Source organism: Cataglyphis hispanica, chromosome 7 (assembly GCF_021464435.1).
Source record: "Cataglyphis hispanica isolate Lineage 1 chromosome 7, ULB_Chis1_1.0, whole genome shotgun sequence".
Classification (NCBI taxonomy): Eukaryota; Metazoa; Arthropoda; class Insecta; order Hymenoptera; family Formicidae; genus Cataglyphis; species Cataglyphis hispanica.
Window position 1 is genome coordinate 6,565,357 of NC_065960.1, and position 25,668 is coordinate 6,591,024.

General features: G+C 37.6%; 1 protein-coding gene across 3 annotated transcripts in view; it reads left to right on the forward strand.

Moving 5' to 3' along the window:
* Nucleotides 1-17,959, forward strand: part of LOC126850856 (LIM domain only protein 3-like) — a 77,955-nt gene extending 59,996 nt beyond the window's left edge. Inside the window, exons 5-7 of one of the 3 annotated variants that reach the window (XR_007687602.1) lie at nucleotides 7,600-7,759; nucleotides 15,831-15,916; nucleotides 16,232-16,329. Coding sequence is in view for 2 of the 3 variants with exons in the window: in XM_050594260.1 (XP_050450217.1) it covers nucleotides 7,600-7,759; nucleotides 16,232-16,390 (319 nt within the window). In the remaining variant the exon portion in view is untranslated. Of the gene's footprint in view, nucleotides 1-7,599; nucleotides 7,760-7,911; nucleotides 7,939-15,830; nucleotides 15,917-16,231 lie in introns of those variants that run through there. The other 2 variants (XM_050594260.1, XM_050594261.1) reach the window with 2 other exon arrangements.
* The last annotated feature ends 7,709 nt before the right edge of the window (nucleotides 17,960-25,668 follow it).

The following is a 25,668-nucleotide window of genomic DNA, read 5'->3' on the forward strand; positions in this document are numbered from 1 at the left end:
AAATACGACGTAATTTCGAAAGTTTTCATGGTTATTTTGATAGCACTCTTTCTGATATACCGAATAAATAAATATACTAATACAGGATATTCTAAGATTAAATATACTAATTTAAAATATAAATTAGACTTCAAAACAAGAAAAAAATTTTCCTCTGAAGGCATGCCCGTAAACGCTTTATTTAAAAGATATTGACATTTAAACATTTTTATATAAAATTTTATGAAATCATTATCAGGTTATAATAAATTAATTAATATAGTGTTTCAACTACTTTATTGTTAAAAAATATGAAAATTTTAACATAATTATAAATTCGTTTAATATTCACTATTATAAATATTATTAATAAATGCGAGACACAATGCTTACTTTGCGAAAGCGTCGAACAAACTGAGAAATATCACTGAGAAAGTCTCTCAGTGCTATGTCGATATAGTGTTTGTGTATCGTTTTTATAATGTCAACATTGACATGTACAGTTACGAAAACAAATACGTATTAGCAGTCGTACAATAAATTTATCATTTCTACCTAAAACTTTAAATATCAATTTCTCTCTCTTACCCCCAGAGAATTTATCTCCAAAGAAAAATTTTTTTTGTCTTTTTTTTTGTTTTCTAAATTCATTTTAAGTTAGAATATTTAATTATGAAACGCACTGTATAATAAAAACATACGTGATCTTATTCGTGTATTTAAAATAATTTTTCTCGAAGAAATTATGCAATCACACTCAAAGAAATTTATTCAATTTTGACTCATTTCTTAACATGATTATAACAAATAAAAAAAAATAGGCATATTAAAATCGAAGAATATGTAAGATTTGCGACAGCACCCTTATAAGAGTTATGCTGTGTTTTTTAATCAACTAATATTACGGAACACGTTGAGCGCTATTTTCGACCGCGTGAGAGGTACAGAATAGGCACGATTCAACACTTTCCTCTGCTCAACCCCTTCGCTGTAAGTAACAAAGGAACAACGCCGAGTCCCACCGCGGTATCTGCGACCCATCGCTGTCTTAATTTCCTTCGTAATCTACGATATTAATATGGCTTAGGGTTGGCCGACGCGCGTAATTTCGCGCCGCGCAGAAATTAATAGAAAGACGAATGTTCCCTCCGCGTGCTTTACGGCTGAACGCTCGACCGGAATGGTTAATAGCGACGATTTCTACGCGTTTCCGCGCTCGTTTTGCGAAAACGTGTCCTGCGACCAGCGCAGAAGTGAATGCCATCTCCGAGACAAAGTGTTTCGCCTCTTAGATATTATTCTACGTTGCATTGTACTGTGGTAGACACAGTAATTGATTATAGCACTCATAATATTGAAGCTATCATTTATTAAATAATTATCACTAAAATAGTTAGTATCACATTAATTATATAACCATTTGTAATCTTTAATCATTAAGTAGGTGATTATGGAATAAAAACTTTTTGGAAGGCTAATCTTTAGATGTAATCAGTCAAACAAAATTATATAATAATTACATAATTTATATAAAATGTTTAAAATAATATTTGCATCGAAAGCAGATTTAACTTTTAACGTTTAGATAATTTTCAAATTTTTATTCGTAATTAATTGATGAATACGTACATCAAATCTATCAAGCGGAGAAGCTTCTCAGCTTCGCGTAATCATTTACGCCGCGGTAACTCTTTCTGACTATATAACGAATCGATTGACATCGTACATGATAAATAAACACATGTCTACGGATGATCTATGAATGGAATCTCAAGCTTTTATTTTCTTTCCATCCCACTTAGCGCGCGTGGTGGGGGAATGTTTTGCTCGCGAGCAAAAACTAACAACAGATTTGATATACACATACAAAATCTAACATGAAAGTTCATCGATATCTTCTAAGCACATTTTAATTGAAAAATTGAAAATAAGATCTTATCGTTTTACAACTTATTATATTACAGAATTAGCCCCGATATATATATATATATATATATATATATATATTAAACTAATGAATATTGAGTTTATTTACTAAGTAATCAAGTAATTAATAATTATGGTTATTTAATCAATAATATATCATGACTAATGAGGAATGGAAATAATGAAAACTATTAATTAATCATCAGACTTGAATAAATTATTAATTATTAAATAATAATATTTTATAATTAATTAAAAAAAAATTAAGAATGTTTAAAAATATATATTAACAAATTTTATGAATTAATTTTTTCGTTTTCTTAAAGATTCCATAATTCGATTGTAATAAGAATGTAACTAAATGAAGTTGTTATAGAGCTCTTGGTACATTTATATGTTTATTTCTCCCAATCTTACTAAGTGCTACGGCATCAACTCATGAGTCAATGCGAAGCTTTGCCTTGTTCAAAGTGACATACGCAAGATGACACGCTCCCCGGCATACATCTTGTACAAACGTCGCCTCGCTCGCGATAGTGACGCGGAAGTACTCGAGCATCCGTCCATCGTTCGCGCATGCGATCGCACATCGGACAATGAGACGTGATTCGAAACGGCAGCGCCCCGCTGCTATGTGTTATCGAGTGGCATTCCGACACGCTTCTGGAGTGACATTTAGATAGCGACGTCAACTGTCTGCGGAGCAAATCCGTCGTGGAAGCGCGAAGGCTCTCCTCCTCGGTACCTTCCCCGGAAGCCTGACGGCGAGAGCCCTCGCCACCGGAGCGAGCGAATTCACTGCTGATCGAATTAGCGCGCCACGGTTCCCCGATACCCTGACAGTCTGAATTAATTAACAGGAGAACGCGCTAGGTAAGCAGCCATTATCGCAACAAAGTGTGCGCGTCGAGCGAGATGTGACTATTCAGAGGTACAACCATAAATCGCGATAGACGCATGAAAATTAAATCATTCTGTCATTTATCGGGAAAATCAAACTATTATTTTTTTTTTGGGAATGAATCTACGGTTTGCACATAATAAGTATATAAATTTTAATTTAATAATATAAAAAATATATAAAAATACGATAACTTTTTACATTTGCATGCAAAAATCTTTTAAATATTTTTATTTCCTTATCAGTTAAATCTTGATATCGAGTTGAATGAAGAAATATTCGCGATTCCAAGACAAACGCAAAATAGAATTACACGCGCGCGCGGTGAGAGTTTTGCGTCTCTTGTCGCGACGCGACGTCTTGACTCTCCATTAACTTCACACTTAGCGGCACCTTAGAAAGCCCGTTGCCGTCGGAAGATCTGATTAGGGGTTCGAGTCTCTGCTAAACGCGTTAGTCTCGGATGCGGGGGGCGTCGCGGAAGAGGACGGGGCGCGGCGCCATCAGGTGTTAGAGCGACGGCCTCGGGAATAGGCAGGAGGAAGGGACGTTCGGTGGTGTCTGTCTCTTCATAGTTTGATGCAAATTGAGCACGAGCACCACCAACTACCGGCAGTATAGACGTTTTCCTGGTTCTCTCCCCCTCCTATATCTACATATAAACTCGCGTACACACCTATCTGCCTCGATCTAGACCTCGATCTCTCCCTTTCTCTCGTCTCTTCTCTCTCGCTTTCTCTCTTTGTCCTCGGAGAAGACACCACGATAGAGTACGAAATTCATTCCGTGCAACCCTCTTCGGCTTCAAGCAAACCTCCTCCTTTCCCACCGATCTTGACTACCGCCGAAGTGTTGCCGTTTGGGGCTTCCCGTCCCATATTGCGGAGCTCGCACTGTTTGCCAACGAATCTCGGAGGCTTTCTCTCGACTTAACGGCGATTGAAATGCGTCGCGGAAAACATTTAACGGATAACCAACGCGACTTTGTCAATCTTCAATTTCTGAAATGTGTTATAATTTTAATTAGAAATTCAAATTTAAACTTGAAAAAATATATAAAGAAGCTATCGCGTTTTATAAATTGTATAAATAGAAAAATAATCAAATATATAAAATAATCGCTATATAATAAAATTACTTAATTCAATAAAATTGATAATTCTTAATTGATATATCATAAATATCATATCATCATCTCTCTCATTAATTTTTTTCGTTAAATATGATATTATTAAATAATGTTATTTCTTTTGTCATTTAAATATACTAACTATTAAACCGCGCCAATTTTTTCCGCCTAATCTGCTTTGATTGAAATAAAATCTTGCGAAGGAATTTTTTGACTTTCGGTGCGAGCTAAAATGTAAAGATGATATTAAGCTACAGAAATAACTGGCGATACTAATGTCTGGAACGTTTAGCGTTACAGATTACAGAAAGAGCGTTTATCGGCAAATATAGGGCATATCTAGACGCGAAATCACGATACTATTATAAAGGATCGTTCTTTCCTGTCATTCTGTCGACTTCTCCTCCTCTTTCTCCTCTCGCACCTACGCTCTGTAATGTTCCTTTTTATGGTGCATGATTCGAAGCTGCCCCCGGGATCGATTTTGCTTCGTAGCACGGTGTACTTATCGTACACCGTTACGAGGGCGCGTTGCTTTTTATGGTGGTTCATGCTAGATGTTCCGATCGGCACACGTTTTTGCCTCTCTTTCTCACTTTTTCTTTGCCCATTTTCATTTTCTGTTTTCCTTTTATTCGTGTGGAAACAAGATATCTGCACGATACCAGTAGCAAAAATCATACTTATTCAAATGGACTTTCTTACAAATAGATTGACTGATGAAAATTATTCATTGACAAAATCGAGAAGAATACGATGGATACTAAATTAAAACGTTACATACTTTTCTCACGATGCATAAAAATTTTATTACTCACTGTAAAATTAACTGTATCATTGAAGTGAAATCAATTGTAGATGCTAAACCTGTTTACCTGTACGAAAATGCTTATATATCTCGAACTTTCAACGTGTCCTGATTTACAGGGAGAGAAGTATATTTATATATTACGATACTCTCGCTCATATCGATCGAGATATCGCCGTTTTATATGCCAATCGGAGAGATATTTTAAGTTCAATTATACTGTCGCCAATCAGGCTGAATATACGATTGTCGCTCGCTATTTCGAATCTCTTATCGCAACTTTATTTCTGAATCAACGAAAATCTTTAATAGCGATGAAAATAAAATCGAAGTCATGCGATCACTGGCTTCGAACATTAATGAAAATCCGTAACATTTCATCCGTTGCATTTATAAAGAATGAAATTTATAGCTTCAAAAACTCATTCAATTTAACCTGTTTTTCACTTATACTGGACATTATAAATGGTTTTTGCTGTTAATTAAATATACACTTTTTAAAAGAAAATATCTAAATGTTTATTCATCAACCATTTTGGTATTTATATATATTCGATACGAAAAAAATATCTCTTCTCGAAGAAGTTTCTATTTATTTCATAAATTGTGCAAATCGAGTGGCGGAAATTACTCGGTCACATCCTGAGAACATCGCTGAAACTACTAAAAAAAAAAAAAAATGCAGATTTCATCGGATATGGGCGGCGTACGTTGTAGAATCTCATTGCGATTTCATGGTCCTCTCGCAAGGAGACGACGTCGGCCAACCGACTCGTTTTTGAATGCTACAAATGTGCCGCGCGCGAACGTTCGCATTCAGGTGGCTCGAGTTAGGTGGTGAAAAAAATCACGTCTGCATTTACATAAGCGCCGGTATAAACCACTCGACAGAGAAATCCCGACATAAAACCCAAACAGGATACCAGTGCGGGACAGCACATCCGTTGAATACGCAATGGCCGTATGTAGCCCGGTGTACGTACATACACACACCAGCCCTGCCCCTTACCGAAAAATGCTTTTATTATTCACCGGTGAATTACGTACGCGACACTGTATACGTTTTATCCCGCCGTTTATGCTGACGTACAGTTTACACGGCTCATTGACGATGTCTTCGACAAAAAGAAAGAGAAATCGCCCATATTTCGTCTATATTAAGGCGCATTCTTTTCTTTTGTGGATATTCCATCGATTTTATCATCATAAAATTCTGAACTTTTTACAAGCTCTTAACGAGCACGATTATATCGTAGAGAGTAAGTAGGCTCGTAAGGGTACTTATATATGTTTTATAACATTGTACATGTACATTAGCTCACGCGATAACGTTGACTTGAAAAGAGAGAAATTGATTTAACAAATATAAATAAGATGAATATAAAAAATATTTAGCACACGTTTTTTTATCAAGTTGCTAAAAATAGAGGAATAATATAAAATTAAAGATAACGCGCAATACGAATTGCACTTAAGAAATAAAATAACAAAGGGTCGAGGATTCTCTCTCACAACGATTTACACTAATGATATCCGAGGAATCCGACGTGTCCCAAAAACGACTTGAAGTTTTTTCGAGCCCTTCTGCAAGACAAATCGCGCGAACACGCCCGTCATATCGCGATCGATATAACGCGCTACGCGGTATAATGTCCAGAGAGTGATGTTCCCAGCGCCTGACGGGAATTTTCAAGTCCCGTGGATCATGGCAAAACGATTTTCATGTCCCTCGTGGATCTTCGATCCATCGTGCGCGGTAGAACAGGTCGACTGCGAGCCTTACGAGCGAGCCCGATTTCATGGCTCTTTAGCATTTCCGGGCGTAACGTCCTTTATGCGGACGCCAGAAAGGGCGCGGGAGAGAAAAAATTGACTTTTAAACCGGCAATAAAAACGAAAAATGTGAAATCTTTGATTTTAAAGGCCCCGCCGGCCCGCCGCCCCTCGCGGGAGCGACAGTTGGTCGATGCGTATAACCCTCGCAGTGGCAATCTTATTTCTTCCGATATCGCAAGCCGAGCACGTTCAGTACCTCGTCGCCATCCCGAAATCCGCGTGCAGCGGTATGTATATCGTGTCGGATTACTCCAAAATCCCGGACTTTTATACGCTGAATTTTAAAATACACTCTTCAGTGCTGTCTCTGATTTTTCATTCGTCCGGAAATAGATATATGTCAACTTATTAACATTTGTCTGATACATGTATACATCAGACTGTATTTATAAATAATATTTGAGATCTATTATTATAATAAATCAGAAAAGATAAAAGTCAGGGAATCATCAAGTCACGAATCGATATATATTTGTAAAGAAAGAGAAGAAAGTAAGAACGAGAAAATTGGAGAAATTTCCAATTCACGGTAATCCGAGTACGATGTCTGCGAATCGACTGAAAATTTACATTTAACAGTCTTGGAAGACGCTAGAAGAAGCGGAAAAGGGGCGGCGTTTCGCCGCTTGTTTTTATTTTCTAGCAATTTCCTCGGCGGAGCAGAACGGAAAGTGACCTTAAAGGGAATTAGCACGCTTTACCGCCTCTACCTATCTCGCACAACTCTTAAACGAAATTTCTTCCCGTCCTTTTGCCACTTTTAAACACTATGAATCAACGCGATAACGATTATCATCATCGTTTAGTCTAACAATTTTATTTTAATTTTATTAAATACTTTATGTAGCTTTTTACAAATATTATAATATATATATTATATTTTATATTCTATTATATTATAATTTAATTATTATGATACATTAATTATTATATTATATTATAATTTTGCAGAATTTTTATTTTTTCGATTTTAATAACGTAGCACGATCATAACGCAATAAAATTAATTTCTGATTGCAGATTTTGCGTGGGCGACAGATTTTATCTCTGTGATAACAAGATTCTCTGCGAATACGATTATGAAGAGAGGCTGGTTTTCGCCAATATGGCTCTGCATCCTCCACCTACCGCGACTTTGGCGCACATCAAGAGACAAGTGACTCATCTTCAGCCACCTCAGGTGAAGAGAATTTACAGTTGTCTCTATTATCAACGAAACTTGCGCGCGATAACTTGTAGGTTCACGTAATTTAGAATATATCTATCGATCAATCGACATATCGTTATACGAGATATCTATACGAGGTAAAGTACAGTAAAGTGCACATCTAGTGAAATCTCATCTCCCTGGACCGTGGCCATCGGGTTTCAAACTCGCAAGGTTTCAAACTCCTCAAGGCGCAACCCCCTTAAGGCGGGTTAAAGTGGCAGGTCGCCCGATCCTGACCCTCTCGACAACAAAGGACTCCCCCGAGGCTTCAGCTATGCTTTACCATCCTGCCATCGTCTTACAAGTTAGGATATCGCGTGTCCTTATTAATTAAGCTCGCCCGTTAAGCAAGCCTCGTCGCATGCCTTAACGATTTGCCCGTTCTCCGTCGAAGACGGAACGTGCGAAAGAATTTACTCTTCGTAAAGATCGTTAGGCTTCCAAGAACAATTTCGTAGAAATACGAAGCTCTGGAAAATCATCACCCCTTTTTTATAATTGTTGAATCTTTGATCAATGATATACATATATCGCGAATATAAAAATTAAAAACTTTTAAATGTGTGGAAAATATCTTAAAGAGCTACAACAAAAAAGGAAAGAATAAAAAGACAAAATTTATTTTAAATTGCAAAATTTAATTTAAATTAAAATTTTATTCTTATTTTTACAAAATTGTAAGAAAGATGTCATTTAATGTTGAATTAAATAATTGAAGTAAAAACAAATCATAAAATCGTGATAATAAGAGACAAATGGCAAACAACGAAGAGATGGCGATTTTCATAGAGTAGAAACGTCCAGAATTATGAACTTATCGGCGTTAAGCTTGTTGGGATTAAGTCCTCTTGATTATCCTAAGGCAACAGTCTTGCTTCGAAACAATATCTTAAGCTCCTGCCGCACGAAGGACCACGTCCTACTCGACCCTGGGAAGCCTATCTGTTTAATCCGGGTGCCGTCTTGCAAGAATCCCGTCTTCCTTGTGTAATATGACGTCATGTATTCTAATTCGCGATATTTCCTTAAATATAACGATTTGAATAATCCAGAACATAAGATTTAAAAAAAAAAACCATCCTCTAATTATTACAATATCAATATTTACTATTATATTTTAAATATATTTGAAATTATAAAAAATCTAAGTATATGCAATTTTTTAACTGTGAAAATTTAAAACAAATTTCTTTCGAAACGAGAAAATTGAGTAATTATAACTGGATCATCGTTACTAAGAATATCGTTTGCCGTTATTTCCGTTGTTAAAAAATCATTAAAAATCCGCGATAAAATAGTCAACGTTGGAAAACATTTTTCGCAATATCTCAGAGAGGCGGTTTAAGATGTAAGACTGTAGATGCTTGCTACACGCTCGAATTGTACGCGTGCACAGAATAACGAGGTCCCCAGCCCGATGATATCATGCTCGGTAACGTGTACTACTTATAATATGCAAATTCGCTCCCCTTAACCGCTCTTGCCGGCGAGCTGCGTGTAATTCAGGGGTTGGTAACCCTTGCGACTCTATTCCACGTAAGCGTCGCGCGCTCTTCCACGACTGTGCGTGCGTGCGTGCGTGCGTGTACACGTCGTTTATAATGTTTAAAGAAATATCGGTTCGCGTGAACGGGCGTGTTAGCATGTAAACATTTTTCAGGGACACACACACACACGCGCGCGTAAATCTCCCTTGGCGAGGTCGAACGGGGGTGTCTCGCTCGAGACTTAAAATTCGTAAAGTCTCTCGACACCGAATGCGATGTGTCGCTTTAATTAATATGAAACATTTTTTTTTTTTTTTTGCCCAATACGAGGGAAATCAAATTTGTTTTTTCGCTGTAAATTTCTGGCATCGTCAACAATCGGGAAAAATTGGCACGTCCGCGATGTATTCCGCGATATTGCGCGATCCAACAGCTTTCACACGCAATATCGATTCGCTCGGAGGGTTTACGGGTTATAAATGACCGGTGTGCGAAATAACGGGATGGCAGACTAATGCCAATAATCGGCGTGGCATGCTAATGTCGTCTGCGCATCTATTACGCTAAGCCTGATGGATCCCTCTTGACATCTCGTTCCTGGAGCGTGAATACCTTCGATCGCGAAGAGCACTCAAGATGTCTATCGTTTTATTGGCTAACATAAAGATCATTTAACATTTCGTAGTTGAATAAAAGAAATTAACACTTATATTGTTTACTTTTGCTTTAAGTCATAAATATATCTTGTATAAATAAATAATCGAAATATTAAACAACAAATATAATAAAAGGAATAATAATATTTTTTTAATGTAAAGAACAACTCCATAAACAGAAAATGTTAGACGCCCATTAGATTTAACATTCTGATAAAGCGCGATAAAACGCAAAGACGAAATTGAGAATACCTATAAAATGTAAAAAAAAGAGAAGGAGAGAAGAAAAAGATATAAAGGGAGAAAGGAGAAAAGGCGTTAAGATTCTTAAAAACCGCAAAGAGGGTGCTTGTCCTAGAGGCAGCTGCCACCCTTGTACTCTCCTTAAGCCCGTCGGAGGCAGCGAAGTACCGTCGACGGAAGGTGGAAAAGGGGGCGGTAGTTTTTCTGATTGCCTGAGAACAGACAGCTGTCCCAATCTTTCTCAGACCTGGGAGGATCTACCGCGCGCTTCTTGCGAATAATGCCGAGGAGTGTTGCTTACGAATAACTCGAGTATGCTTGATCCGAGGTAAATCGAGAGAGGCGGGGAGGATGAAGGAGGAATGAAAGAAGTGACGGGATTGGACCGCCTTTAGCCGTCAGCATCGACAATCGAGCTATCTCGATGAAGACGGATGACGGATCACTTCCTATTATCGTTGGTCCATTGAAACCTTATTATATATTATAGGGACTATTTTAAAATTAATTGTTTTGTTATTGTTACGTTACAATACATTACAATAAGATTTTTAATCCAACAGATAATTATTTTCATAAATAAAAAATTAATTTTATATAATAATGGAAAAACAATTCTAAACTACAAATTAAAACGACACTGTTCATAAAAAGAAGATCGATTTTATACATATAAAAGACAGTGTCGCAATTCTATAAATAGTAACAATAACAAAAAAATTTATGAAGTTTTAACTCCATTTCTTGAAGAGGAATTTCGATCAAACCGTGCAATCTCATCCTCCTTAGAGACAAGTGTAACGCGCTTAAAAATTGGCGAGAACTTTTATTTCAGTCTAATTTTCCCCTCGGGACTCAGCGGAATGATAAGAGAGAAGAGAAGGGGGATGAAAGGGGAAACATTAGCGGGGGATATAGACACGGAGTAAGAATAAGAAAGAGAAAGATACGATGAAAGAGTTTGGAACGATTATCTGAGTTTTAAAACAAACTCTCGAGTGTCTGCGAAGTCCTTCGCGAATCAGAGGGAGGAGGAAGGCCGAGGTGCCAGAAAGAGGTTGGAAGACGCGATGAAGGGAAGAGGGGGGAGTTGCGGAGGTGAGATAATATGCTAATGCCAAGGCGGAAGGTACATGGGAATTTAAGAGGATCAATGCACAGTACGAGATTCGTACGGGGAATGAGGCATTACAACGTCCTCTATATTGCTTACAGGCGATTAGATTCTTGAAAGTTCGTCGAATACGAGCGACTAATTTCGGCAAAATTAAACTTTTGGTATTAACGTCACTTTTATTGAATCTGAGTGTTCAATATTCATTTGTTCAAGAACAAATGCGGACAAATTACGGACATATCGAATTCATAAAGAAAGATGAAGATCCTATAAGTGAAATGATCTTTTTTCATCTAATTTTCTATTTTATTTGTTTATATTTTTCTTAATGTAATATGAATCTTCTTATACACATTAATATAAATGCCTGAATAACACAATTAATTAAAATTAAATTTATTATACCATCACGAACTTATTAAAGAATGGATTGTATTAATTAAAGATTTATAATTGTAAAATATATAAGAGATATTTATTTATGCAATTTTCATTATCGATATTGCGTTAATTTTACGCGATTGATTTAAAATAGCTATTTTGATATGAATGAAAGACTTAGGGATTGACATAACGTATGCATTAGAATATCCGAATAGAATGTGTCAGAATAGGATATGATACCATTAATAATAATTAATGTAGCGTACGGTTAATCCCTCGAAATGTAGCGTTTAGTGAAATGGACGTACATCATCGTAATGCAGTACTATACAGGACCACGAGCGTATTCCCACACTGAACAAAGCCATTAGTCCATCATTAATCCTTCATTGTAGATACTCTATCGTTGTGCATGCGAATACGATCTGTTTAGAATTACATCAGAGAATGTCATGGAAATTACAGCAAAATGAGCACATATATTATTCTCTATCTATATATATAATTAAATATAAAATATATTAAAAAATATAAAAAGTTATTGCTCGAGAGAAAAAAGATTATCGCAAAATCTCGAAATGTCGTGGTCAAAATATTTTCGACGCGTAACAAACGGCCTCTGATCGATCGATCAGCTGATTAGATTGCCTGGTTAGTCAACGTAACACAAGTTGTGTCGTGACATAGAGAGGAAGAGAGAAAGAAAGATAGAGAGAGCAAGAGAGAGTGAGAGAAGGAGAGGGACATAAGCACGTACACACGAGCCCTCGCACGCGCGTGTACACGTCGTTCTTGTTAACGAGCGCATTATTAGGTGCACCGTGCTTGGCTGAATTTCATGTTAAAGCCTCCGCGCGGCCCCTTATATTGTACAACGCGCGCGTCCCGAGAAAGCTCGCATGGGAAAGCCCGGCTTGCGAGCTTATGCGAGATTATGAGTTTAGTTGGGAAACAACTTGGAGAGAGCTATGTGCTACGTGGCCGAGAGCTTACTTTTGTAACGATTATTGTCCAATGACTATGGACAGTCGCAAAGACTCGATCACGCGACCGAGCTTGCGTTTCAACTACGAATTTTAATATAAAACTTGATATTATTCTATCAAGATGCATTTAACGACATAAAATAAAACCATGTATAAAGAAAGACGGTGTCCAATCACAAATTTGCATTATAAAAATTAAAATTGATCAAAGAATCTATAAGTGTGATTGGTTAGTTTTCCTCAACCTACATTATTTTTGCTTGCAGAAAAGAAAACAGAGCATTAATAAATCTCTTTTCTCTGGAAGAAAGAATCAGATCGAAGATGGCCGCGAGCTGGGCTAACGACCCCGCCAGTAAATTCCGTTTCTAAACGATCCCGGGGCGATTAACGACCTCTCGCTCTAATTCTCATCTCGTGCCGGAGGTCGGACCACGAGCGTGAGTGGCGCTAATTTTTGCGCGTAAGAAAAGCCGCGTTGCGCGCGGAGAAACGGGACGCGTACACCTGGCCGTTTCCCATCCGCGGGAGATCAACGGACAAATGACACGCGATTCTCCCTGGCAAACCCCTCGCGCGTACGCAATGTTCCGCATTTACCGTCAGTTACAAACTACCCGACCCCGCTTTACCACCCTCACGCCGAGTCACGATTAATGTCTTACTCGCGCGAGCGAGATCCTCTCGAGAGGAAAGAAAAACCGGAAGATTTTCCGCGACAGATGAGAAGACTGAAAGAAGCTGTTCGCGACTATCATCGCGACTATATGCAGCACAAAAACTTGTCATTTCATTAATAATCTAGGGCAAAATATTAATTACGTTGTTAAAATTATCTTTCAAACAGTTACAATTTCTATAATTATAAGCAATCAAATAAAAAAATTTGTTTGACTTTGAAGAGAGATTATGCCTTTACATGCTCGTGTAACATCCTATCTATTCACATACCGAATATCGCAAAACGCGTGTCGTTGATAAACGATGTCGGTAGTAAATCTACAACTCGGTAATTCCTCCTCTGGCAATTGTAGATAAAACTTGAATAAGTCATAGACTTAATTTAACCCATAGTAGCGTTCAACGGCGGTCTGGAGCCTTCCACGGAGATTTCTTAATTACGAGCGGGACTCTCTGAGACAAGAGGGCACAAGAATAGAAAGAGAAGAGAAAACCCGGTATACACGTATACCAAAAGACGAAAATGTAATGAGAGAGAGAGAGAGAGAGAAAGAGAGAGAGGGACAAAAGTCCTGCTCGGAAAAAGGGTTCTCACAGCGACGAGATTTAAGAATCCTTCCTAAGGAAAAAAAATCGCCCTCGTCGCACAGACAGATGATAAAGCATTTCTCTAGCAGCGCTTTGTCATTTTTATCGTAATTATTTACGAGTTAATTACTCCGCAACCGCACCCTGCTGGCTACACTTTTTTTTTACGTTAGAATGAGAAAAATACTTTATTAAGACACCAAAAGAGATAACACCTTTCATAACGATACTGTGACAGATCTGCGTTTTCATTCTTATTTTCCCGTTGCATACGACAAGAAATAAAAAAGCCAAATAAAATAAGGAAATGTTAAATAGACAGACGATTTATTTATTCCAATAATAAATAACGTTATAATCTATTTTTGCATTGATTGAAAACAAAAAATATATTGTAATTAAAATCGATTCGTCCAATGCGTCGCAATGTATTCCAAGACTTTCCAAGGCGCTGGATAATTGCCGAAAATGGAGGCTTAATTCGGCGCCGTGCGAAAGTTAGTATGATCAACTTACGGGCCGAAATCGTGACGAGGGAGGATCTCGTCACGAGGGGCTGAGCCGCACGGTCTGCCGAATTTTAAGCCTGTATAATTTAACACCTTTACTGCAGAAACTAAGAGAAACTGAAGGGAAAGACGCGGGGAGAAGCGGAAGGAGAGGCACGCGTGTTCGCGAGAAAGCATGAGACGACGAAGGTTGTAAAAGACGAAGAGAAAGCGGGATCGGTTGGATAAGACGAAGGAGGGGGTGAACGGAGAGGGAGACAGGGAGAAGGGGATATAAAGTTCGAAGTTTTCAACGGCGCTTACCTAGCCTAGTACAGCCTCCGCCTCTCCCACGAGTTCTCTGTACCATCAGCGCATAAATATGGCTACCAGAGAGGTAGAGACGGAGATGGATAAAGAATCGGTCGCAAGAACAAGAAAGAGGGAACCACCAAAGTTGAGTCGTCCCGTCCCTCCTTTTTACCCGGGCACAAGTGAGGTACAAGTTCATTCCTCCGGCCTTTTGTTTTTGAAGCGGAGTCTTAGATGGTATATTAGAAAGGGAGATGAGGGAAGAGAGAAAGAGAGAGAGAGAGAGATATGCGAATTCGTTAGCGTTGTCAACCCTTTAAGAACGGAAGTCCGCGCCGGATTTTACGTGCCGCGTCGTGAATAATTGTTGAAATCGAATTACATGGCGATCGATCGAACGCTTTTATTCCTGAATTCCATAAATTGTCCTCTAACTGGATTAAATTCTTCAGAATTACAGATTCGCATCTTCTAATGCGTCTTTTCGATATGTATTCAAGGATTTTTAATAAATAAATTTCGGGAATAAATTAAACGTAATTTTATACAATCAATGTTTTTTTACTCGATTAAATGTAATTCGAAAAAAAATCGATAGAATCGGTAAAGGTTACCTCTAAAACAGATTAAATTATTGTATTTTATACACAGCTGTTATATAAAACATTAAAATTAATTTCAATAAATATGAAATGTTGCATGTTTTCTTTGTAAGCACGTGTCAATATCAGTGACATGATTAAATTAACAATTAAATTAATAATTAAAATAATATTTATGTTTCTAATAAAATTAATATTTCTAATAATTAATTCCCCTTCTCCTCCAGAAAAAGTAAGTATATATAGAATGTGTCAAGAAGTATTTATTTTTGTTTAACGTGATGCCTCAAATATGCTAATGTCCTTTTTAAATAAGAAATTTTAAATAAGAAAGCAGACATTCTTTTTCGGGAAGATCATTGATCGAGCTAAATTGCAAAAAAAAAAAGCAACCATGTCTTTTTTCACTTTACAAACTTTAGTGGCATATCATTTGCAATGTACTATTTAACGATAACCATGGTTAATTAAAACTTCTTTCTCAATCTATGTTACAGCTAGAGTTATAATCTAGACAAGGCCACACGAGTCACACTAACCAGAATTTGTTAACTAAGGCGATCAGTGCGAATCACCTTCAGTGGTACGGTATATCATTCGCATTGATATAAATCACATAGTGTTACAATTACTTTTCGAGAAAACTTCAAAAGAAAAAAAGCGCATATATAAGATTTTGATAAAAAAAAAAATACAAAATACATGCTATTTTTTCGATCGCGGCGATATTACTCGACGGCATTTTATAAAGGACGTGCGTGCATCCGGTCGCATAAATTTTCCGTTAAGTCGAGATTGTTCGATCAGGACCGAATTGAAAGAGAAAACCGATTCGTACACATCCGAATATCGTATATCGACGGTGTGTAATCTTCACGCGTCTTCTTTTATCTTGCAGAACGTAGCCGCGGGTGGCCCTCAACGACAGGCGAACGGGGAGGCGGCCCATAACCACAACGGATATCCAGCGCCAGCCAGCTCGAGCGCCCATAACGTCCTGAACCCCATGAATAATTTAAACGGTATCAATGCGCAAGCATCGTACGATGCCAAATGACAAACGAAGTAAGCACCGATATATCGATTGAGTCGCGCGATGGGGGAAGGGACGACTCGTGGAATCTCGTGTCGTTCTCATTGTCTTCGTGGTTTACCATGTCGATCGTTCAAACCCGTAATTTTAGCATGTGACTCGCGGCAAATTGCGCGTATAATCGAATATCCCTTAACTATCGAAAGATCGTTAAATTATCGATATCATGCGATGGTGGAAAAAGTGTTACCGCGCACGGATATACATATTATATATTCGCATTATATTATATATTTCGAATACGGTTCGCTTCTCGTCGCGAACTAGACGAAATTCAATTTTCGTGTAAATAAAGAAAAAAGATATGACAAAAATGAATAACACAGGATATATCGCGACGTTTTGTTAAAAGAGGAACAAGTATATAAAATTTTCTAAAAAACTGCAAAAAAATTGCGGAGCAACTGTATCTCCTACGTCATCTCGTATATCATTTGACAAACGTATTTTCCGGACGAATTATTATTCCGTCTTTGAATATAGATTTTCCAATACAAGATAGATCGTGAGGGAAGAATATATAAATCCGAAATATGTCTTTCGTTCTCTCACTTAATTAGATTCATATATCTGAGACGTCGAATAGACTCGTCTTCCCCACGCTCGACTGGTTAGACGATAAATAAGTAGATAGATAAATAGATGAGTAGATAGTAGATAGGTAACAAACATCTATCGGCCAATTATGGCAAATTATTGGTGCTCTTTAGATTATAATTGATCGAGTGTTTGAGCGATCCAGTTTAAACAAATAAAAAAACCGCTGAAACAAATTGCTAAGAAAAAATTTTAAAAATATATATATATAAGGCCTGCATGAAAATCTATGGACTAGAAAAATATATCGCGACTTCTTCCGGATTTACTCGCTTTCACAAAATCCTTATATTGACATCTATCCACTTCCGGCCAGTCCAAGATATCTTTAACAACAGCCGTGTCATACGAGAAACCCGAAACTTCGGGGTAGTAATAAAGTTTAGTGTCTAACGTTTAATGCTCGCCTCGCCTAGGGCGGCATCTCGGTGAGATGGTACGCAGGATGACCCTTGGTGGGTCCTGCCGAACGAAGGCGAGCATCGGGAATCAGCAGATCGAATCGGCGGCTTTCGAGAGAGAGAAGCAGTGCAAGCAGCAACTGCTCGCCACCCCATGGGACTCATACGTTAAGGGTGACTTAAGCATTGTTTCAACTTCGAATCTCCCGGCAGAGGCCCAGATTGATGTCGCGAACTTTTCCGTTGCCTTATTTGCGAGTCAGATAACGAGGCTGAGTTATGCCAAAAGTTCTGTCTCGCGCTCTCCTTCTCTCTCTCTCCGACCCGGGCCATGCTGATCGTATCGGATCACGAGGAATACCCGTAGTCGGGAAGAATGTTTTATTTCCTCCCTTAGCTCTTCGGGGATTCGTCGTCGATGCCAAAAGTACCTATGTCGAGCGGTAATAGGCTAGCAGCTGCGTCGGAAAACTGCTGAAGACTATTCTTCAGAGGCGCGACCTTCACGATTTCTCTCCGGCCGCAATATAACGAGGTAATGAGAAAAATCTTTGTTCCTTGCAATTAGTGAAGGGAGGCAATAATTAATTGTTGATCATCAATAGCAAAAGAGAGCTTAAGTGTAATAAATATTACAACCACATTACGCGAAGCTAACTGAAATTGACTGTGAAGCCATTGTTAATAAATTACGTACAAATATTTTCTTATATGTTTGTGTTATAATTTTATGCAAATTAAATATAAATACATTATTTCGTCGATATTTCTTATTCGTGATACTTTCTTATACTTTTGTAATATTTTGTTACACCAAATATATATTCAAAATGTGTATGAATATAAAAATGACGATAGCAATTTTGAATTATGATAAATACCATACATCATATACATAATTAATAATGAGTGCCAATTATTAGCGCACCTTTCTCTCGACTTCGCGAATAAAAACATCATATAAGCATACTTGAATCTATAAAATCACATTGAATGGATAATCATCTCACTCACATTTGACTCACAACTCGTATTTATATTAAAACACGACAGGTCCTTATTGTTGCATTCATCAAGCGCATTAAAGTCGTTTGACTGAACTGAAAGACATGATTTCTTTCAATATTAAAATATATTCCAACGATTGTAATAATTAATTGTCTCGCAAAGTATGTGACAACTCCAGCATAGTTCCTAACGCGAAACTTCGTCTTCGACGAAGCAACTATGATCACTAAACAAATATTTATACCATACTTATGCGACTATCAAATGAATGTTTAACAGGACACAGTCAGTGCGAATAGTACCGAAACACTTTTGTACATTGTATTCTACGGTATCGCTATCTAAATCCCGTATAAATCATGGGCGCAGCATTATATGCATATATCCAGCAGTACTGATTATGTGCGCTTGGATCACGATGTACGAAAGAATACCGAGATATTAATTAATTAAGAAAGTGTGTATGCGTTTACTAGTATAGATACGTTTTGTATTATAATTCTATCATACAAGTATTAATAAATTTGTTTCGATGTTATGCAATAGTGGTAATTGTTAATCGTCATATATAAGTCGTCATTTTTCTTAAACTGAATCAGTGGAAATATTACTGATTAAAGTATAAAATTTTAGCGAAGATTAGTGAATATCACGTTGTTTATGGCAGTAAGATTTTGCTAAAGAATCAGTATTAATTATATTTGTAAGTATTACTGTACAGTATTAATTAATTTTTAATGGATATTTTTTTAGAAATCCTCATTAACATATTTAAGATGAAATACATAACGTAATATTTAAAAAATTCAGAACTATATTACACTTTTTTTCATTTTTCAAATGTGATAGACTCATAAAAAAATAAACAAGATTCTTGGTCAAACTTAATTTCTTTTATAAAATATATTGATAAAATAAAATATATTGATATATATAAGTTTATCTCATATACATATAATATATAAGACACATCTTTTTATATGAAACATCATTGAAATAGCCTATTATTTATATATTATACATATTTATTATTAACTGATTTTTTCAGAGTGATATTTCATTAGAAATATTTACAAAGTTATATCTATAACTGAAATCATAAGTATTACTACTTTTTAATAACAATACACTGATTCCATTTAAGAGAATGAAAAAAAAAGAACCGTCACCGCTTCTGCTTTTTCTTGAAGGTTTATGTTTATGCTTTTATCGCGTCTGCGAGTACGCACGATATTGATTCGCGACGTTGCGACGCGAGAATCAACACGCGGAATGATTTTCGCTGCCGACATAGTCGCCCTTTTGTATCTTCCGTTCATATTTCCCTTGAATTATTTAAGGGCGCTACGTGATTGGCCGACAAATCCGGTCCGCGCCTCAATAATTTACCAATCATACGCGGTTCTTTGTGTTTTATACGCCGCGTTTCGAATAAATCGCATTGTGTATTCAAGAGAGCGGCATCCAACTCTATTCTCTGGTGCGAACCCTCTCCGCGTATCCGGTGATGGAAAAAGACGAGGTGAAGAAACGGAAGAGGAAGCGACTGGAGAGATCGCGAAAGGGGCGATCGCGCACGATTTGCACGAATTGACTCGAAATTCGGCTGAACATCGCAAATTTATGACGAGGCTGCGAAGGAACGCGGTATCTTTCCCCCCGTCCTCCGTAACACCAATCGGAATCGCAAGTATTGCCAACACGAGGATTAAGTTTAATATTTAACGACTTAGCGATACACGCACTAAATATATGGAAACTCGACATTCATAAAAGAAGAAAAAGTTTGAGCGAAAAGAGCCTTTAAATACTTCTATGAATTAAAGCATCCTGTGCTTTAAAAAACGACGTATATATTCGATATGGATTCCACTTGACTAGAGCATACATTCTGTCAAAGCCGGCACTCGCGCGATACAAACAGCTGATTTATTGTATTGCTTACAGATGTAGAGCAAGATCATTCACTAAATGCAATAATTTACACAATTTTATACACAATATATATATATATATATATATATATATATATATATATATATATGATAGTACTAATCATATATCGTAAAAAAAGACGTTAATCTTCCTTTAAATACGATAATCGGCTGATGATCGATTATCTAATATATTCATACCTACTATTTGTCTCGTACATACCAATATAACAATAGGTCTCAGCGGAATATTTACATAACTTAATGATTCAGATTAGTCGCGACAAACACTCACAACTCTTCGAAACTATATAACACACAGACATTTACGAAGCAATTTGTTTTACGAGAATTATAATATACGCTCGTGATATTTTTTAGTATCGACGTATCTCGATGGAGAGATTCAGCGAAACGATCGTCGTTGGATAAGCGAAGGTGATTTAACGTCGCAGGCGAAACTGCTTATCTATAATCCGATGAGCGGTCGGTAAGTAAATGAAGCGGGAAACGAGAGAGACGATCGAGCATTCCATGCAAATTGGCAATTTTTTCTCGTACGGCTCGCGGTAATCATCGGCAATTAGAGCACGGGGGAGCTGCCGATAAATGTTATTTACGATCACGATTATCCAGGGCGCGCCTAGCCGCCGTAAGGTTCGCCTAACTATGATCTCCCGACCATCTAATTGACTGACGATTACTTTTGTTTGTACAAAATGCGGCACTTTATTGCTAACGCAAACGGAAGCGCTCCCTCCTCCTGGATTGCCATTTCCTCCTCTCACACATTTGTCTTACACAAAGTATAAATACATATGTTTTTAATAAACAGAATATAATTACAGAAGAATATTTAGGGCGATTTATAATTTCATAATTCGGGACACCACGTTTCATTTATAATTTACATATTATATAGAAGATATTGAATATGCATAAACAAAAATATAAAATATACATATAAATATGTATTATATATCAGAATACACGCGATACATATTAATTATAGATAAAATTCTGTTTCGAATTATCGTCTAGCACAATTAAGTTTTTATTTTTTTCATACTTATTTACAGCAAAATCAGATTTTAAATACGAGACAAAATTATGTTTTCTTTGTACGCGATGTGTCGCAAAATATTTAAACTGGCCAATTATCTTGAATATAATATTGATAGAATTTCTAAAAGATCGCTCTGTGAAGAAATCATGACTGGTAGATAATAAATCTGATGAGATTTTAGAAAACAGACACATACACATTAGATGTTTATAATAAACGCGACCAAATTTGATATACATTATAAATTAAGTCGCTAATCATCTCCTCGACTTTATACAAAAAAAAAAAAAAAGGAAAGTGTCGATGACCATAATTATCGGTATCTATTTATCCGTAAAAAATATACATTGAATCGCGTTCTCTCTTCTCATTACTCGTTATTTCCGTTCGAATTATCCCCCGTGTTTAATCGCCAGCAAATTACCCCGTCGAAACGCAAACCTCCCCCGCAGCTACGAGCAACTTGGGAGGCGAGCTCGAGCGTTATTATCTACCAACAATTTTTCCAGGCGCGCCCTTTCTTCGTCGCGATAATAAGAAAAAAAAAGGACGCGGGTATATAACGTCGGGTTTGCATAAATCACACATCACGTATCGCACGGAAGAACCCGGGGTGAAGGGAGGGACGGGAGGATCGCGGCTCTTTTCCGCGGTCTCTGAAACAATATTATTACTAAAAGCCGTCGCGCTCTCGACTGCTTCGCGCGCGCGACAGCGAGTACGCGCGAAGAGAAACGGCGGTCCGGAGGAGCGATTAATTAAAAGAGCAAAAACTGTTTTCATAAAATTCATTTGCGGAAATATGCGCCGACTGAAATAATATCCGGCTGCCGATGGGAACCGCGTGTCCCGTTCCGGCATGGCCGCTCGGTGTAGCCGCTACGTTTCGTCTCGTCTCGTCTCGTCTCGTCTCGTCTCGTCTCGTCGAGTATAAAAAAGTGAAGCGAATAAAAATGAAGGCTGCGCGCGCTATGCGAAAGTTTTCGCATTTTTTTGTGCTCGCCACGGCCGGAGCATAACAACCGTGTGTGTAAACGGGATTCGTGCGGCCGCTTGGGTTTTTTTTAAGTTGAGCGCATTGATATTAAAGTTTTGTTTCGCGCGAAATCAATTGTGTACTCGTGAGAATGAGGAATTATCTCACATCACTTCGTCAGTTTTTTATTGAGATTTAATTTACACTTTATTAGACAAGATAATTCCTAAAAGATAAACAAATATAAAAACAAGAATATTTTTTAAATAATAACATCAAATTTGGTATTAATATTTTGCAAACGAGTATATCTAATCAGATATATTGTATCATACCTTTTCCGTTAATATCCGTAGCTTCAATAATAATTTTATAAAAATTACATTAAATTTTTTATACATAGCTTATATTAATTTTTTATTATTACTTTGATGAAGATAAGTATTAATAACTTGAGAAATTTTCGTACACCTATTTTACTGTAATTATTTAACAAATATATTCATAGCAGATATCTATTCATAACCATACAGCGTTGTACTTGTAATTTCGCATATGCTCTGTAACATGTATTGTTGGCTCCGTTCCCGCGTAATAAAGCACAGATACGCTTGGGCGCAAACTTCCGAATACATGTATACTCTCGCACACGATCATTCATCTGACTCTAACTGATCGAATGAAAAATGTATAGTTTGGAGCGCACCGCGCGAGTCTATAGAAGCTGTGAATGAAAAGTCTACGCTTAAAGTGTCAATAACTGCAATCCTATATGTGCATCCGTCTGCGTCAAAATAACCACCCGTCCGCCGTCGAAGCAACCTTGCAAAGTAAACCGTTTCCATTCACGAATAGAAACGTTCAATATCGAAATATCTCGATATTTTAATAATGCAAACACTGTACGATAATTGTGCAAACCAATTGCAATATAAATTTGGCATCTTTGTGCTTAATCTAATTTTGAGATTGGATCAATAATTCGCCCCGAAACTGTGAATGCTTGCACGACTTGTCCGCGCTCACGTCCGTTTCTCTCATCGTCATTCACTCGTAAAAATCTCTTTTCGCCGCGCGCCTTTCTGAATCCCGGAATTCTTTCCTTTCTCGCATTTCGTATCCCTCGCGCTCGCTTCTCGTCCCATCATTTCGCAGTGGCACGTGATTTAAGCGGGCGTAAAAGCGGCCGTTAAAAAACAAGAAAGCTCCTTAACTCTCACTTTGATTGGCCAACTCAGTTTATTAAAACGTCTCGCGCGCGACACAGCCGTTATCCCGTTTTTTCTCTTTTCTTTTTTTTTTTTACTTCTTCAATGTCCTCTCGCTCGCGCGACGTAAACCTCTCGAATGTTCGTCGAGGCCGTATTTTTATATTTAGTTTGCCCTCTTCCTCATCCCGCCCTGCCCTTTTCTTTGTCGAGTTTTACTGCTTCTTCCGAGCGTACTCGACTCAAGCGATACCACTAGGCACATTCGACCCTTTCGTTAATGATACTTCTCGAAACTACGAACGCGAATTTATCTTCGCGGCTTCGTTAACGGCCGTATTAAGCGACCGTCACGAGTAACCGAAACAATGCGGCGAAAATGTCTTGGTGAACAATCTTGGATACAATTCTGAATGACGTGTAAGTGATAAGACAGCGTGATATTTCACACTAACCGTAGAAAGATTATAAAATTATGCAGCAATAAAACAAAATAGTAAAAATATGTTAAAAAATGTTAGAAAATAATACATTCAATAGGTATTATATATATAATAAAAATTCACCTTTTAATTTTTATTACATATTATAACTAATGGCACAGAATAGTAGGTAAATCTATTTCATTTACGTTATCATCGCGGCTCTTTAATAATTTTCTTAACATTTCTCAAGTTTAAATTTAAATTAAATTTAAATTAACATATCTCTATATTTCTCACGCGACATTTCAGCTTATATATTTAGTTCAGTTACAATTTACGTACATACGATTTAATCTTAATCCCCCTTTTTTCCCTCGCATAAAATTCTATGATTATTCATTGCATTCCATGATTATACACACTCCACGTAGTTGTATAGTATTCTTTTTTACTTTAATAAATAATATTTATCTCAACCGCTATATATGATATAAGCGAAAGTCACGTCTCATAGAAAATATCTGTATCTTTTTTTTTTACTCCTCGTCCCCTTGTGCTTATTTTCTTTCTTTCTCTTTCTCTCATGTCTCTTTTCTGAAATATTAATTAATAAGGCAACTTCCGTCGGACGAGATACTTGCTGCTAATTAAGAAATACCTACCGCGCGCTCTTTTCCAGCGCCGGGGCGAGGAGGTGGAAAAATAAGAGGTAGAAATTCCACGCTGCTCTGGCACCCTTGAAACGAGGTAAACTTAATCCTCGGCCAAGTTAAACCAACTGCTAAGCTTTTCATTATGCCAAGAGCGAGCGAAAGGGGAAGAGAGGAACGGAACCCGGTTGTGGGGCACCGCTTCTAATGGTTAATGTTGGAAATCTCGCACTGATATCGCATTTTCGGAAACGCAACTTTATACTTGTATCTCATTGAAGCTAAACATATGCGGATGCATTCAAAATCGAAATGTACTCATTGCGATAAAAATACAAGTAATATATCTAGAAAAAAAAACGATCACGATACTATCAATGACATAATGTGCGAAGCGGACGTGACAGATGACTATAGAATACGTGCGGAGAAAACGCAAAAAATATAACAAATATCGATCAGATCAATTTTCACGGCAATCGAGATATGTGCATTAACGAGAAAACGATATCATTTCATTGGCGTGAGATTTCCCGCGAGCGAGATTACGAACGAGCTTAGGGTTACTCGCTTAAGGACGATGGCATAATTCCGGACGACGACGGAGAGCAGTTCCTAGGAAGCTTGATGCGTCCCAGGAGTGCCCTCGGCGAGTGTTTTTCCGTGATGAGGACGAAGGATCGGCGGCGAGGAAAAAGCCGGAACTTCGAATTCGCGTGCGACGAAAGTGCGCGAAAGGCGACGAAAAGTTTTACGAGCTCGCCAGGCGCGCAGGCCGACGGCTGGTTTGAATTGCATCAATTAAAAAAAGCCGTTCCGCAAAAATTCCATAACGCCGCGTCGCGTCGCGCCGGACGGGAGGAAAGAGACGAAAAGAGGGAGAGTGTCCCCGCCGCGTCAAATGTCCGAGCTCCTTTGCTGCTTTTCCGCGTTTCCGCGCGGCGGTAAAGCCCTTTTATTCGTTCGCGCCGCGTTTT